Source organism: Notothenia rossii (genome assembly GCF_949606895.1).
Source record: "Notothenia rossii genome assembly, chromosome: 7".
Classification (NCBI taxonomy): domain Eukaryota; kingdom Metazoa; phylum Chordata; class Actinopteri; order Perciformes; family Nototheniidae; genus Notothenia; species Notothenia rossii.
Window position 1 is genome coordinate 46,268,863 of NC_136905.1, and position 15,476 is coordinate 46,284,338.

The 15,476-nt window shown below is 39.2% G+C and overlaps 2 protein-coding genes across 2 annotated transcripts in view; one reads left to right on the forward strand and one right to left on the reverse strand.

Annotated features, from left to right (window-relative positions):
• Positions 1 to 15,476, reverse strand: part of vps13b (vacuolar protein sorting 13 homolog B) — a 460,668-nt gene that overhangs the window by 414,329 nt on the left and 30,863 nt on the right.
• LOC307047218 (uncharacterized protein) lies at positions 6,066 to 14,406 on the forward strand. The gene is made up of 5 exons (XM_079694032.1): positions 6,066 to 10,329; positions 10,621 to 11,607; positions 12,313 to 12,471; positions 12,585 to 12,680; positions 13,520 to 14,406. Exons 2-5 carry the CDS (start codon positions 10,624 to 10,626, stop codon positions 13,820 to 13,822), a joined length of 1,542 nt encoding a protein of 513 aa, XP_079550158.1. The 5' UTR covers positions 6,066 to 10,329; positions 10,621 to 10,623; the 3' UTR covers positions 13,823 to 14,406.

Genomic DNA, 15,476 nt, shown 5'->3' on the forward strand with positions numbered 1-15,476 from the left:
AGATGGCTGCCAGCGACAACTGTTGTTAGATGGAATTTCATATTCAAGATGAATATTATGTGATAGAATCATCAAATTTGGTACAGTTATAGCCAAAGACATGCAGAACATGAAGCCATGAATGAATGTGCATGTTAACAATGGATATAATTTGATATTGAGACTATAAGTTGAATTTTCTACCATGGGAACTATCATTTGGACAATACATTTTTCAAGATGGCGGCCAAGATGGCAGCCAACTAACGAAAAATTGTAGTTGCAATATAGCTGCATAGACTCGTCTGATTAGGGTTATCTTTGAGTCAATTCACTTTCACATACACTAGGCCTAGGTCAGGGGTCTGCAACCTTTTTGACCAAAAGAGCCATTTTGCTCCTTTTTCCCCAAATATTTTTTGTCTGGAGCAGCAAAACATATTTTATAGCTTATAAAGTTGTATTTATTGTTATATCAGACGAAAACTACAGTTTTTTTGCATTTATTAGGCTATTTATTACATTATATAAAACTGTTAACCTCTAATAAGAAACAAAGAACTCCTATAAGGAGAATTAAATAATACACAGGCCTACTTTAAAATAAATTAAACACAGCACTTGGGGAGTCCTCTGCACATTTGAAGGAAAAAATATATAATTAAAATGGGCCCACTTTGAAATAAATAAAACATATAGCTGCACCCTAAAAAGAGTTAAAGGTAGGTAAGAATGGAGAAACCAGCTTGAGTGCGCTAGAATTTGAAAATACACAACCGAAAAAAATCTGCCTCTTCCTTCAGACTTCCTTACAGAGCCCCTCCTCCAACACACACGAACGCGCACATGACCAATGAGGGCACGAGATAAGTTTGTGCACAGATAGAAGGCTGACAGGCAGGTAGGCCATCCGGTTACTTTAGCCGGGCCGGCTCAGATGATTGGTCGTGCTTTTTATAGTACTACGGCTTCCAGAGATTAATTTGTTTATGTATTTATTGTCAAAGCATTTAATATATGAATTGCTATCGAGACGTTAAGAGCATTCCATGGGATATAACAAAAAGTGTTTTCTGAAATAAATTACATACCCCATTGAATTAGGACTGAAGATCGTCAGCTGTCATCCTCTTCCGTTTTTCTCCTCGATACGTAAAGGCTGCAGCACCTTTGACAGCTTCTCTCTACATATCAAACATACCGGTAAACCAGCATCGCTTGCTGTGAAAGCATATAACTCTGTCCTCACAGAATTAAATCCTGTGTTCCTCCGGTACTTTTCTTTGATTTATCCATAGTTCGCTCATGGAGCCGGGGGTCAGGTTATTCGCCTGCAAGAAAAGGCGCTAGCGCTGGACCGTAGCAGGATGTGACGCATATTTTAGTTGACCTAATTAAAACCATTTTGTTTTTTATTTATGTGTCACAGTATCACCTCAAAATACAAGATACTAAACATTTTCAACCATGCAACAACATTTAAATAGTCCTTCAAAATACTTTTATTTTATTTCCTTCTTATTTTTGTCTAAGCTCAAGGGAGCCAGAGCAGAGGGCTTAAAGGGCCGCATGCGGCTCGAGGGCCTCGGGTTGCCGACCCCTGGCCTAGTTGTTTACTAATTCGAGATTTAGTCACTACTAAATTGAAATGGGTTTCACCATTCACGACTAGTTCTTAGTAACAATAGATAGACCAAGAATTCAGAGCAGGTAACTTCACTGTCCAGAAGACTAAGAGGGTGTTTTCCTCCATAGCCATTGACCAGGCCCATGAGCAAATAAATGCTTGCATCAAAGGAGATGGTGGTGCTGTGGGCCTCACTGACAACCCCTCTGCACTACTGGGTTGGATGGTAGCAGGACCAGAAGTTTCCCGAACCATACAGGAGTTTGAAACTGGCTCCAGCGCTATCTGAAGGGGGAGGCCTTCGCTTCGGAAAGAAGAGTGATCTTCTTTCATGCCTGGAAGATGTCCATAGTGCATATTCTGATCGCCCCAAGGTTACCTGCACTATTGTAGATGGGGCAGCCATTATCCAGATGCTCAAACCAACGTCTGTAAAGACCTTCAATGGGTACACCCAAGAGATCTTCATTCCATATCTCAACAGAAAACTTGGACATGTGACCAGGCTTGATTTGGTGTGGGATCGCTACTTGTCTGAGTCCTTGAAAGCTGCTACAAGAGCAAAGCGTGGGGAAGGGATGCAGAGACGTGTGGTACTAGGCTCTGCACCCATTCCCAGGAACTGGCTAAGCTTTCTCAGAGTTGACAGCAATAAGACTGAGTTGTTCACCTTACTCTCAGATGCTCTGCTCAGGGAGTGTATGCTGGACAACAAACAGCTTGTTGTCACAAATGATGTAGATGTCCTCAGCAAGCCACCACTTCATGGATCCGTCTTCAATTGCTCCATGTACACACAAGGAAGCTGATAGTCGCATGTTATTACATGTGGCACATGTAGCAAGAAATGGCCATCAGAAAATCATGACACAAACTGTTGATACTGATGTTGTGGTGCTGGTTGTGGCAGTTGCTCAGGGTCTCCAGCCAGAAGATGAGCTTTGGCTGGCATTTGGAACTGGAAAGGGTTTTTGATACTTTACAGCCCGTGAAATTGCAGCAGGGCTGGGGCCTGAGAAGGCACGTGCACTTCCAGTGTTCCATGCATTGACGGGCTGTGACACTGTATCCTTCACCATGTAGATGGGGCTGTTCTAAGACATCTAAGGGCTACTATGCACCCTTCTGGACATGCCTACCAGATGCAGGCCAGTCCAGCTATGAACTTGTCTCCTGCCAATGTAAGAAGGGTTGTGTTAGGCAGTGCAAGTGCAAAAAAACTGCCTTAGAGTGCACAGCTCTCTGTTACTGTGAATGGGAGTGCTGAATGGACTTTCTCGCGCTGGACCTAGTTAGACAGTATCACATATTTTGAGTCTTGAAATGCAGCTTCTGAGCAATTCTGAAGTTCATACATTTGAATTCAGATTCATAACAAATATGTGACCTGCTCCATTGAAATCAGTCGCATTGACCCGAAGACACATTTTGAGTTGTATACACCATTTGAAAGAGGAGATTCATAGCTTTCTAATGATATAAGGATTGTTGTTGTACTTCAAATATTACGCAAAATATGTTACATTATATAATGACTGTCACCGAGTCATCATTTTGAGAAAAAGGCCTTTAAAGTTTCCTCTTCTCTGGAATCCATCAATCTGATTGATTATTAGCGGAGCAAATGATCAAAATACTACGGAGGGAAGATATTTTCATTTGGATTACTGGTATGGGGGAAGCTCGCGAGTGTGTGTGTGTATACGTGTGTGTTTGTGTATTTTTGCATTTGTGTGTATTGTGTTTGTTTCCCGGGGAAAACCCTCACGAGAAACACCGGCTGTTGTTATGCCTGCTGTGAGGTCAAGTTACTCTGTTCTCCGCTTGTAATTATGCCGTTACAAGCTTCAAAGTTGTATTTGTCATCTGAATTTGCCGAAACAAGTTTAATATTCTGAAAGCCAAGACTTTGTTTATTTTAAATCAGATGAAAACAAACTGTAACGGACCCTGCCGTGTTATCTATGATTACTATACGCTTACATTCATAATTTCAGCCGGAGGGAGGGGGGGGCGGCGCTGCTGAAGAGCAGATTGCGAGTGAGAGCTGTCATCTTCCCTTTACAAGCTTCAAAAACGTATTTATCGTGTGATTTTCGAAATAAAAGTTTCATATTCTGAAAGCCAAGACTTTGTTTATTTAAAATCAAACAAAACACCCGAACCCCGAAAAACAATTTTATTTACGCAAATCCACGTTTATTTTGAAATGAGCCGTTGCGACTTCCGACTGATTTCGATAGAGCGGGTCACATATATCAATTGGCACAAAGATCATCCAAATCAGACGAGTCTATGCAGCTATATTGCAACTTAAAAATGTGGGTAATTGGCTGCCATCTTGGCCACCATCTTGAAAAAGGTATCATCAAATGATAGTTCCCAAGTGCTATGCATGGTAGATCCATTCAACTTATATCCTCAATATCACATTATATCCATCATTAATATGAACATTTATCTAAAAACAGTTGTCACTGTCAAATTGAAAATTCATGATGGCTTCATGTTCTGCATGTCTTTGGCTATAACTGTACCAAATGTGATGATTCTACCACATAATATTCATCGTGAATATGAAATTCCATCTAACAACAGTTGTCGCTGGCGGCCATCTTGAAAAATGGCTGTCATATTGAAAATCCATGATGCCTCCATATTTAATTTTTTTCTATATGTCTTTGGCTACAAGTGTACCAAATGTGATGCTTGTATCACAAAATGCACAACTGTTATGGTTATCTGCCCCACTATATAGATTAAGAGGAAACAAAGCATGTGCTTTGTAATATTTAGTTCTTTATTGAAAATGTATTGTGATTTTGTTAACCTGCTAGTAATCCACATATTTGTTCTAAATGTACCAGTAATCCGATTACTTCTTTTTGTATGTAACTGTAAGGGAATATAGTTGCCTTCCATTGTTTCTTGGTTATGTAATCCTGTAACATGAATCTGTTACAGCTCAAGCCTGATCCTGACAAATGTAAACGCTGAAAGTGTCGAAACCAAATAATTTTGGCTATCCATGCACACACACTTCATTTACACATACTCAAATAAGCTAATAAAAAACCCCAGTCACATCTTTCATGCCATATATGCTTTATACACACATGCCATACACAATTAAAACACATTCCTTGGCTCTACTATTAAATGAAAATGAACCCCTTTCTCTCAATAAAGATTAGGTTTTAAACATCATTCGCTTAGTTGAGTTGTGGACACACTGACAGAGAATCAAGCATCTCCCGTGCAGTTAACGTAAACATGCAACGCCAAAAGAGACAAGAAAGTAGAAATCGCAGAAATATTTACTTTTCTTCAGAAAGGGCCTTTTCTGTATAGCTACACCCTGCAAGCATTTATTTCCCCATCAGTGAGTTGTGGGAATTGGTATACAGATGTAGCACTTCATTTCAGACTCCAGCTTACAGCTTCCTGCCTACGACCTGCCTAAGACCAGTATAGAGGAATGTTAAGCCCTCCCACTATTTTCCAAGAGGGCGTTGCCAGATTTTCAATTTCAGGTTTTAACCAGGAGATGGCGCTTCATTCACAAATACAGAAAGACAAGTTTCATGGACTTTCAGTTGTGTTTTGAAGAGCATTTGAACACATCAATATTTTAGATACTATACTAAAGTATATCTAATCTTGTAATTCAATAATATATAGTCTTTATATATTAAATAATCATAATAATGTAAATGTTTACATTACACTTCTTTATTTGTTATCCTCATACTTTTACCTTTACAATCGTTTGCTTTAATATGCAGTATATTGGTTTTATATTTTTGTGTTTGCTTCCTCCTGCTCCCTTTTGGACACATACTGTATGATTTATTATTATTATTATTAATATGAAGATATTATTAAGATAAGATAAGATGTTACTTTATTGATTGAACATTTTAGTTTAGAATGTGCTGTCCCACGGTAATTCAGAAGGCTCACAGGTCACATTCCGACCATTATTTAAAACAATAGGTGCTTTCACACCGTCTACAGTTTGATTTGTATAGAGGGAGCTCTGTGGCTGAATGGCCAGCGATTAGGTGTGGCGCATTTATCATAGGTGATCAGAGCTAACTGCCTGCCGTCAGATTTCATTTAAAAAACAGATCTGATTTTAAGATTATTTCTGCGCTCATAAAGAATGATAAGAATAAGAATAATTCGTATGGAACTATTTTCATTAATTAGTGAGTTTATTTAACACTAGAAACACCAATCGGGTCAATTTGTGTGATGTGTGTTGTGTGTGTGCAATTTAACTTTTTTTCAAAATATTAAAGTCTCCCAGTCCGTGACTTTTCCTGAAAGTGTGTTATGTAGCACCCTATGTTGTTAAAAATTGCATTCTAATAGCGGGATTTGACGGTTTTAGGTAGGCCTATACAAAAACCTCTGGCGGTTCTAGTGTTAAGGTGTAAAAACGATAACTAGCAATTGTTGATCTCATTACAATTTTGAAATTAAACTGACTCAGAAATATGGCTTTGCAATAAGTAATCTATAAACTCTTGTCTGCCCAGCAAATTTTTCCCATTGTTGACTTAACTACTATTTTTAAGTCAGCTCAACAAGAAATTGTAAATCTATAAGCAGATTTTTGAGTTGAGTTGGGCCAACTCCGTCATTTGCTCTTTTGCGCATGCGCACACAAGCCTGGACCAGTTTGAACCGCGCTTTGCTGAAGGTGTGCCTGTCCGACATTTTGTGGAGCAGAAACCGCGTGGTGGGAGCTGGCCAAACTTTCGCTCCAGCAGGTAAGATAAGCGTGTTTTTACTTCCATCACGCTGAATTAGTGCATGGTTGACTTTGTTTTTACTGTAGGGTCATTGTCTGTTGTTGTTGGTAACTTTTTCGCATGCGCCTCGTCGTCATGCAGACGCTTTCACATGGGGTAGCTATGCAGCTATGCAGCTATGTAGCTATGCAGGCATGTGGGCTGTCATTTCAGTGGTGTAAGTAATTCGGGAACTATATTCATTATGAAAAGCCAACGTTGTGCATTTTTTATCCGGTGCAACACTGGGTAAGTTAAACAAGGCGGCAAACGATGGTGTTCGTTTATCGCGACCTCTCCGCGGCGCCGCCATTACTTGTTGTTTTATTTTCTGCTGTAGCGCTGTTATTTCGTCACTTTTTAAAGTTTTAATAATTTTTCATGCGAGAAAGTAAGGGTTTAGATCCCCATTGTGCGGTTAGTTTGTCTAAATGACGGCTGTTTAGAAGTTTGCTCCGAAGTTGAGAACCTCCACGTTGTGGCAAGGCCCCCCCGAGGTGGGGGACCTCGCAGAGGCAGCAAGCCGCCTGGAGAGCTCCGTTGGCCGGCCGAACTACGTAGTTCTGCCGGGGTGGTAACGGTCGTTAATTAACTCATCCGCAGGTTTTTAGAGGTTTGTCGCCGGGTTGCTCGATTCTTTTTTAGGAGATAGGCTGTTGGTCTCACTGGTGTAATCTAACAATTGGGCAGCTGCATTAGTTTGAATCAAGAGTAAGTTAAAGCTGTGTGAAGGAGGAGAGGAGCAGCGCTGTACAGAAATCACCACATTTACATCAATAATGTTTTACAATGTACCGATCAGAATGCATTATTTTAAATGTTGTTTTATTTTATGAAGTTATAACATGGTTATGGTTGGTGTTTTTAAAAACAAATGTTTGAATTCATGTTTGCATTTTTGTTGCTTGTCATAGGCCTAGTTATAATTTAAAATCAAATTTACATTTTAAAATTAATTTACAGATTATATTCATGAATGAAAGACAATTCCCAATAGACTTTTTTCTTGTCTCTATTTTTGGCTTGTTGATGTAGGCTATTGAGCTCCTGCAACAAGGGATTCCTTCTGTGTTATGTATGGTTGTTTTATTTATTTTTTTATATAACGGCTGTTGCAGTTGGCTTTCAGACCAGTACAGCTTGGTGTTATTACAATAATTATTATCAGACTAACTTTTAAGTTTTTCATATCAGTATTCTATCTTAAATTACGTGTAGAGGCTGTTGTGAAAATGCTATTCATGCTATTTGTGTCTCTTGTGTTTCAGTGGTGGATTCCATGCAGTGCCGGCTTTGTAAATTCTCCAGCTCCAGTCAAGTCACCCTCTTGAAACATCTTCGCCTTCGCCACGGTCAAGGTGCACACTGGCCTTGCACACACACCAACTGTGTTTGTGTATTTAAAACACTTGGATCATTGAGATCACACCTCTCGAGATCACACGCGTCAGTGAAAATCCAGGAGTGTGTAACATTTCACTGCGAGTTGTGTGATTTTAAAGAGATTTGCAGTGAAAAAACGTTTTGGAACCATCTCGGACATCATTTAAAGAACAGAGAAACTGTACAATGTCCCTTTCTAAGGTGTACCTTTAAAACAAACACTCGCCCAACCTTCAGTTCTCACAAAAGTCGAAACCATAAAAACTGGACACTTAAGGATTTCCGAACAATACAAAGAACTGTTACTGAAGATGAGATAATTGATGGTGAACAAGCTGATAGTGAAGCAGGGACATCAGCTCATGATGTTGTGGGACTAAATGAGGTTGTAGATACTGTGGAGGATGTAGATAGTGAGACACTTGAGCACAAATTAGCCTCTCTCTTTTTGTCTATGCAAACTGTGTTGCACGTTTCTCGAAGTGCAACACAAAAGATTGTAGAACATTTGCATAACCTGCTGTCTTTCTCTAACACTCAAACTTTCAACAGTGTCAAAGAGATCCTTTCTAAACATAAAATTGAAGTAAATGATTGTGTTTTGCAAGAAATTTCAAGTGCTATAGCTCAAACTAATCCACTCCTTTTAACAATATCAGAGAAAGGTTCCCTATCTACAGATCACAGAAGGAATATATACTTCAAAGGGCACTTTCCTGTTATCGAACCCACAGAATATCTGTACAACGCAGCCCATAAAAACTCTTTTGTATATATATCTGTCACTAAGGTACTTGAGACTTTACTTGGGTGTACAGATTTTTTGGACAAAATTGTATTTAATCAAGAAGCTTTATCTGGGCACTTTAAGTCTTTTCAAGACGGCAAGTATTACAAGGAGAATAAGCTACTGGGAGAACAAAACACTTGTATCAGTTTGGGATTATACATTGATGAATTTGAAGTGTGTAATCCATTGGGGACCTCTAGAAAAGTTCATAAGATTACGGCAGTATATTGGGTGGTTCTAAATTTACCAGCCAGGTTCAGATCGAGTCTCACTTCAATTCAGTTGGCTGTCTTGGGTAAAAGTGTAGACATAAAAAAAATATGGTTATGAAAAGTTTCTTGAGCCATTGCTTAAAGATATAAAGTGCCTAGAACAAGAGGGAATTTTTGTTGAAGTTGTGGGCCAGTTTGTTAAAAGCACTGTGTATTGTGTATGTGCTGACAACCTCGGTGCGCATGGTCTTGCTGGCTTTTCTGAAAGTTTTAATGTTGAAAATTTCTGTCGGTTTTGTTTGATTAGTCGGGGCCAAATTGCAACCACTGAGGTTAATGATTTTCAATTGAGAAGTGTTGATCAGCATAACTTGTTTCTGGAAGAGCTTAAGCAGGGGGGCAACCTCAAAAGTGTTAAGGGGGTCAAAAGTGAATGTGTACTGGGCAAACATCTCTTGTTTTTTCACCCAATAACTGGATTTCCTCCAGATCTGTTGCATGATCTTTTGGAAGGGGTCATCCCTGTGGAATTATCCTTATGTTTGAAAAATCTGATTTCAAAACGCTTTATTACATTTGATGAGTTAAATGACTGCATAACATCATTTCCCTACAAGTATGAAGACAAAGTAAACAAGCCCCACAAAATTCCAAAAGCAAGCTTTGAAAAGGGGACAGTGGGGGGAAACGGGCATGAAAACTGGACACTGCTTCGTTTACTTCCTTTTGTGATTGGACGCAAGATACCAGAACAGGAGCCAGCTTGGGTGATTTTAATGGACCTCAAGGAAATTGGCTTTCTGAAGAAGCACTGTGTTATTTATCTTATAAACTACTCGATCATCGCAAGTTGCTCACCAGTACCTTTCCAGAGTTCAGACTGAGGCCGAAACATCATTTTATCGACCACTACCCGCAACTTATTCGCTGCTATGGGCCTTTGATTGAATTATGGACAATGCGATATGAGGCTAAGCATAGCTACTTTAAAAAGGTTGTCCATGACACTCGCAACTGGAAAAATGTGCTGCTCACTCTGTCCACGAAACATCAGCAAATGATAGCCTACCACCTGGACAGTGGGATCCTTTTCAAGCCAAAACTGTATGTTGAAAATGTGAAGGTGGTCAGGGTTTCAGAATTGGATCCATCTCTCAAGTATGAAATACAGAAGAAGTACCCACATCTAGACAGTGTGTCCCTGTCTAAAACGGTTCACCTGGATGGGACACAGTATGCGGCAGGCATGATTTTGTCTTCTGGGCAGTGCAGTGGCCTCCCTGAGTTCCATAAGATTGCAAACATTCTTGTCAATGCAGAGGAGGTGGCATTCATTTGTAAAAAACTTTCTTCTTGGTACATGGAACATTACAGGTCCTATGAACTTGTTGAAAACACCTGTGCAGACCTTCTTGTCCTGGATCCAGATGTGCTGACGGATTACCATCCTCTAGCAGCGTACACAGTTGGTGGGAAGCTTATGGTGACTCCGAGGACATTCCTTCTCCATTAACCTCCTGAGACCGAGCGTTTTTTCTGGTGTGCATTTTTTTTATTTCTCCTTGCTATCTGGGATAAGTAGGACCTAATAAGTACAATACCTAAAGTTTGTCTTTGTACAGGAAGTAGTTTTTGCAAAAAATGATGTCCTCATATGAGGACACTGGGATTATCTCAACATAAAAAAAAACTGTATTTGCTGTTTGGGACCAGAAGGGCCCAATTTGTGTAAATTCAAATTTTCAGCTTTCTACAACATTGGTGTAATCTGTCTTCTAATTAGGTTTGACTAATCATTTTCTCCCACTTTTCTCTCTCCCCTCTTTTCAGACTATGTTACTTCGGGTCGTTCTTTCCTCCAGAGATGCCCGGCGAATCCAGCTTCCAGAAGTCCCAACATCTGTGGAGGGCCTGATTAATATGCTTAAAGAGAGACTCAATCTTCAAGAAGATTTCTCACTACAGTTTGAGGATCCGGAGTTTGGAAATGCACTCTGCAACTTAACAGAGATGTCAGAATTACCAGCTGTGCGTGCAGTCTTGCATGTCATGTGGAACTGTGATTTGTCTCCACTTAACCAATCCACTAGTTCAGTCTCCTCTCAGGACACAATCAGTGTTCACTCTGAGGATTTCAGGCCTAGTTGGACCGATTCTATCCAGACCACATTAAGGCAAGTCGCAGAGTGGCCATCTCCATTCCCAATCCCCAAGTTTGCATATGATGTGGAGCTGAAATTGTCTAAGGCCAATGACACACATGAAAAGACAAAGAAGGGCGTTGAAGTGACAAGAGACATGAAGATGGAGATATTGGATAAAATTGCACAAGCAATTTTTGAAATCAAAAGCTACCCTGAGAAAGATGAGCTTGAGTCAGTTGCCGCTGCGCTCATTCAGAAGTATCCATGTCTGAAAGAGCCATTTGGCGTCACAGGCTACGAGGGATGGAGAACAAGTATCAAGTACAAACTTGGAAACTACAGGTCAAAGCTTCGCCAGGCAGGATGCAATGAGGTAAATGTAAACAAGAAAAGAAAAGGTGGAGGGGAAGATGACAGTCCATTTACCCTGAAAAAGCCCAAACGTGGAGAGGTCAATCATGTGCCAGATTACCCACAACACCATGATGATTCTACCCTTGAAGAGGAAAGAGTATCTCCGGTCGATGAAATGAAGAAGAAGAACAGGAACACAACATTGATAGAACAGAAGATGGAGCTGACGTTTTCCCTCAGGCGAAGGGAGGTGGTAGAGTGTCAGCCGATGGTATCTGAGATCCAGGAAAGGTGGCCTGCTCTGTTTTCTTGTGAAGAGGTAAGGATCTATTCTTTTTTATTTCTACTGTTCAGACAAGCGAGTAAAAGAAGATGTTATGTTGACATTTTCTACTGAGACTTCATTCTTCCTCAGAAGCGTCATCCAACGTGCTGCTGACGTGTCATTTACCAGCTGGTCTGCCGAGTTGGCCACGCACCTTCCATCCTGGGTGGTCTCTGGAGGAAGGAATCCCAGGTATGACATACCTGGGATTCCCTCCTTCAGAGACCAGAGGCCAGCTGATGAATGACACATCAGCAGAACGTTGGATGACACCTCTGATGAAGACGACGACGTCTCAGTTGAAACTGTCATGGTAACATCCTTTTTTACTTGCTTGTCTAAACAGTAGAAATAAATTGCAATAATAACAAGAAGACAAAAGTAAAATGTTTAATCAGGTAAGAATGTGTGTTTTTTTTTTATGTCTTCCAAGGAGTAATTCACTTTCTGCAATTTATGGATGTGGCATAGTCACCCTTTTTATTTAATTTTTAATCCTCAAAATCCATGGTTAAAAATTAGGTTCTTTATTTCCTGTGGTGCATTTTAGTATGTAATCCACTTTTTCACAGGTCACAGAAAAATGGTCAGATATTTAACATGGTGCAGACTCATAACAAGTTACCCAGGAACTTCCTGTAAGAAATTCTGACATTATGGTTTGAAAATTTATAATATTTTTTTGGTTTTCTTGTTAAGATATCTAAGGAATTTCATCGTATCACGAGCAAAGACCTCCTGGGGACTTTCAATGCATCCCTTGACAAGTTTGGGCCTGGCCTGCTGAAAATCTACAGGTCTAAGAAAGGAGCTTTTGGTCAGGAGATGGAGGACCTCCTTGATCAACTTGATGATCAGGTCAGTGAACTGCTCTTTTGCCTGGCAGTTTTAGAAGAGCATGAATATACTTATTAGGAATGACAACATTACAGTACTATACTAATTGAACTACTTATGTTTTCCACTTTTAGACATCCGACATTGTGTCCCACCGGAAAACAGCAGCACTGAGAGGCCTGCCTATCTACCTCCGCGAAGATGCAACCACGTTTTTCCTGAAGTGCTTGGTAAGTAAAAGTAACTGCAGGAAAGACAAATAATTCAGGTCATGCAGCTAATTACTTATTCTCACAAGATGTTTTTAAGGAGTAGTTAATCCAAAATGTAAGTACACCTCCCCAGGGCAGTTTATCAGTCCAGATGATTTTGGGGTGAGGGTTGGACTTTTCCACTTCAGATCCCTTTTTTTCTGCTGAGGGGAACAGTTGGTCATTTTGGGTGGTGTTTCAGCACAAGGTTGGTGGGTTACATTGATTAAAGAAAGAGATTTATTTTTTCTGGTTAATACCTCCACAAGTTAAATGGCAAATTAGTATAGCGTGGTACTAAATAATTAATTTCATCAGTATAAATGTATTTAGTCTGAATGTTTTTTTATTTTTTTTAATCTTTCTTAAACAAATCATTAATTTGAAAGCTGAGAGACAAAATTTGAAAGATGATCCTCTAAGAGTAAGGCTTTTTTTGGCTGTCATTTTTGTTTGTTTTAAAAGCAGAACCATTGTTACAATGGGCTCTTTGCACAGCTTCACTACTTCCTTTACACCAACTTGTTTACTTCATGTAAATCACCCTCCTTAAACTACTAAATCTATTCTTGGCTTTAGCAGTTTTCATTGGCTGTCAGATTTCAGTTTATAGCTGCCCATGTTCTTCTGCCTTTTTTTTAACATTTCAACTTCTTTTAGCCGTTATGAAGCCAATCATCTCTGCTTACAAGTTATACTTTTCAGCTTTAGCATTAACCTTTTCAGAATTCACACATATTTTTTTTTTCATAAAATGACTCTTTCTACTGTCTTACTTTTTCTAAGCTCTTAATAATGTACCTGTTCTCCTTCCTCAGGACACCGACATTTTGGCACCAGTGCAAGGTGCATCTGTTGCCATCCTCTCTGTGCTACATGATGAAGCCGACAACACTGTGCGAGACCAGGCGGTTGTGTTGGAAGGGGACATTGTGCTTCATAATATTCCAAACCTCTCTACTGCCATGGCATACCTCTTCGGCCTCCTGTATGCCCTCAACATTGATTTTCCAAAACAGATGAGGTACTCCTTTGAGGCAATTCAGACCATCTTTTTTTCGCTCGGTGGCTCTCGATGCTCACAGCGCACAAGGTCACTGAAAGCGAAGCTTGTACTGTGACTGTTATTGAAGTTTAAGTGCATTGTTGTTACACTCATGTAAAACAAAACAAAGTTCATATGCTTCACCTCTGGATTATATAATAATTCAGCAGTTGCCAAAGGGTGTCTAGTGTTTCAACTGTTAAATTCATTATTGTTAAGTAAAGCTTGAATGTGTATATGCAAAAAACAAGAAAAATGGCTGTTCACATGTAAAGTCAACAAATGGCACAAAGTAATTCAGTGTTAATGTGTAAATTCAGAAGCCGCCAACCATGAGGGGGGGTGGAGGGTAATCATTATATACAGTACGTGTTCAGTAAGACTAGCATTGATTTAAAATACTCAGCATTGAGGAAGATTCACCCCAAATGTTACTAGACTATAGAACAGTATGCACGTTTCATAATCTGCAACAAACAAGTTAATCTCTTTGACCTCTGGAATATATAATCATTTGGCAGTTGCCAAGGGGTGCATATAGTGTTTCAACTGTTAAATACATTACAGTTTAAGTAATCTTTAAGCTTGGATGTGTATATGCAAAAAAAAAAGTAACCAAATGGCTAGAATGGCTGTTCACATGTAAACATTTACATTTCAGTTCAGTGTCAATTTCAAATTCTCAGCATGGAGGAAGATTCACTCCAAATGTTAATATTAGACTAATAGAACAGTATGTATATTGTTTTTTTACACATGCATTAATGATGGTTTTACTGTTGTTCACTGGTAAACTGAATAAAAAAAATCTTGACAACATTCAGCTGTAGTGTGTATTATTAATTATCCATATATTGAGCAGTTTTGAATGTAAAATTATAGCCAAAATAAATTGTATTATTTATTCAACAAGAATATTTGTGTTAGGTGAATCAAGGAATGAATGCCATTGGAGGAATAATTGTGTATTTATACAACAAGAATATTTATATTTAAAGAAAGTAGAAATACATGACATTGATGGGAAAAATTGTTTATTAATTCAACACAAAAATCTGTGTTTGGTGAAGGTAGAAATACATCGCATTCAAGCAAGAAATTCTTAATTAGTCTCACAGTATTATCCTCATAAAGTGAACAAAAAGATCCAAGTTGGCAGAACTCTTGGCAAAACTTAAAAACCTTAGTTAAGTCAACAACAGCTGGCAAAAGTTGAGAAAACTCAAAAATCTCTTGCATCATGTTGCCTTGATATTTTAAGTTTTCTCAACTTTTTCTTTTTTACAGTGTACAGTAGAAGCCCTTTTTTTATCAGTAACGAATTTAGCAGTTGAACATAAAAGTCAACTAACTGAGGGTCACTTGCAATGACAATTGTGTCTACTGTAAGCTTGTCACTCAGAGTAACCTACAGTTAATTTAGCTGCTGGAGAAGAAAGATCAGGGGGGGAAGGGGGGAGAGAGATGTGGTTGATGGGCCATTAGTTGTGTAAATACACAGCTGAGAGCTGCAGTTTCATTCAGACTGTTTAAAAAATGGTAACAACGGACTATTTTTCTTAGCGGATGCATGTCAATTTAAATCAATACATACAACTTCTAAATCCATAAAAGCATTTCAATTAATATTGGGAGTCATGTCGTTACTTTGTTAAGAATGTGGCCATGTAATAAGCGGGATAATTTGCAGCGACTTGTTCCTTACGGGGAAAATAACACCCTTCATGCAG

Bases quoted from the DNA above. Each gene is read 5' to 3' on its own strand.
- LOC307047218 (XM_079694032.1), top strand. From the start codon at position 10,624: ATGTTACTTCGGGTCGTTCTTTCCTCCAGAGATGCCCGGCGAATCCAG. The intron at 12,472-12,584 runs GTCAGTGAACTG...TTCCACTTTTAG, and splicing joins TTGATCAACTTGATGATCAG to ACATCCGACATTGTGTCCCA. The intron at 12,681-13,519 runs GTAAGTAAAAGT...CTCCTTCCTCAG, and splicing joins CGTTTTTCCTGAAGTGCTTG to GACACCGACATTTTGGCACC.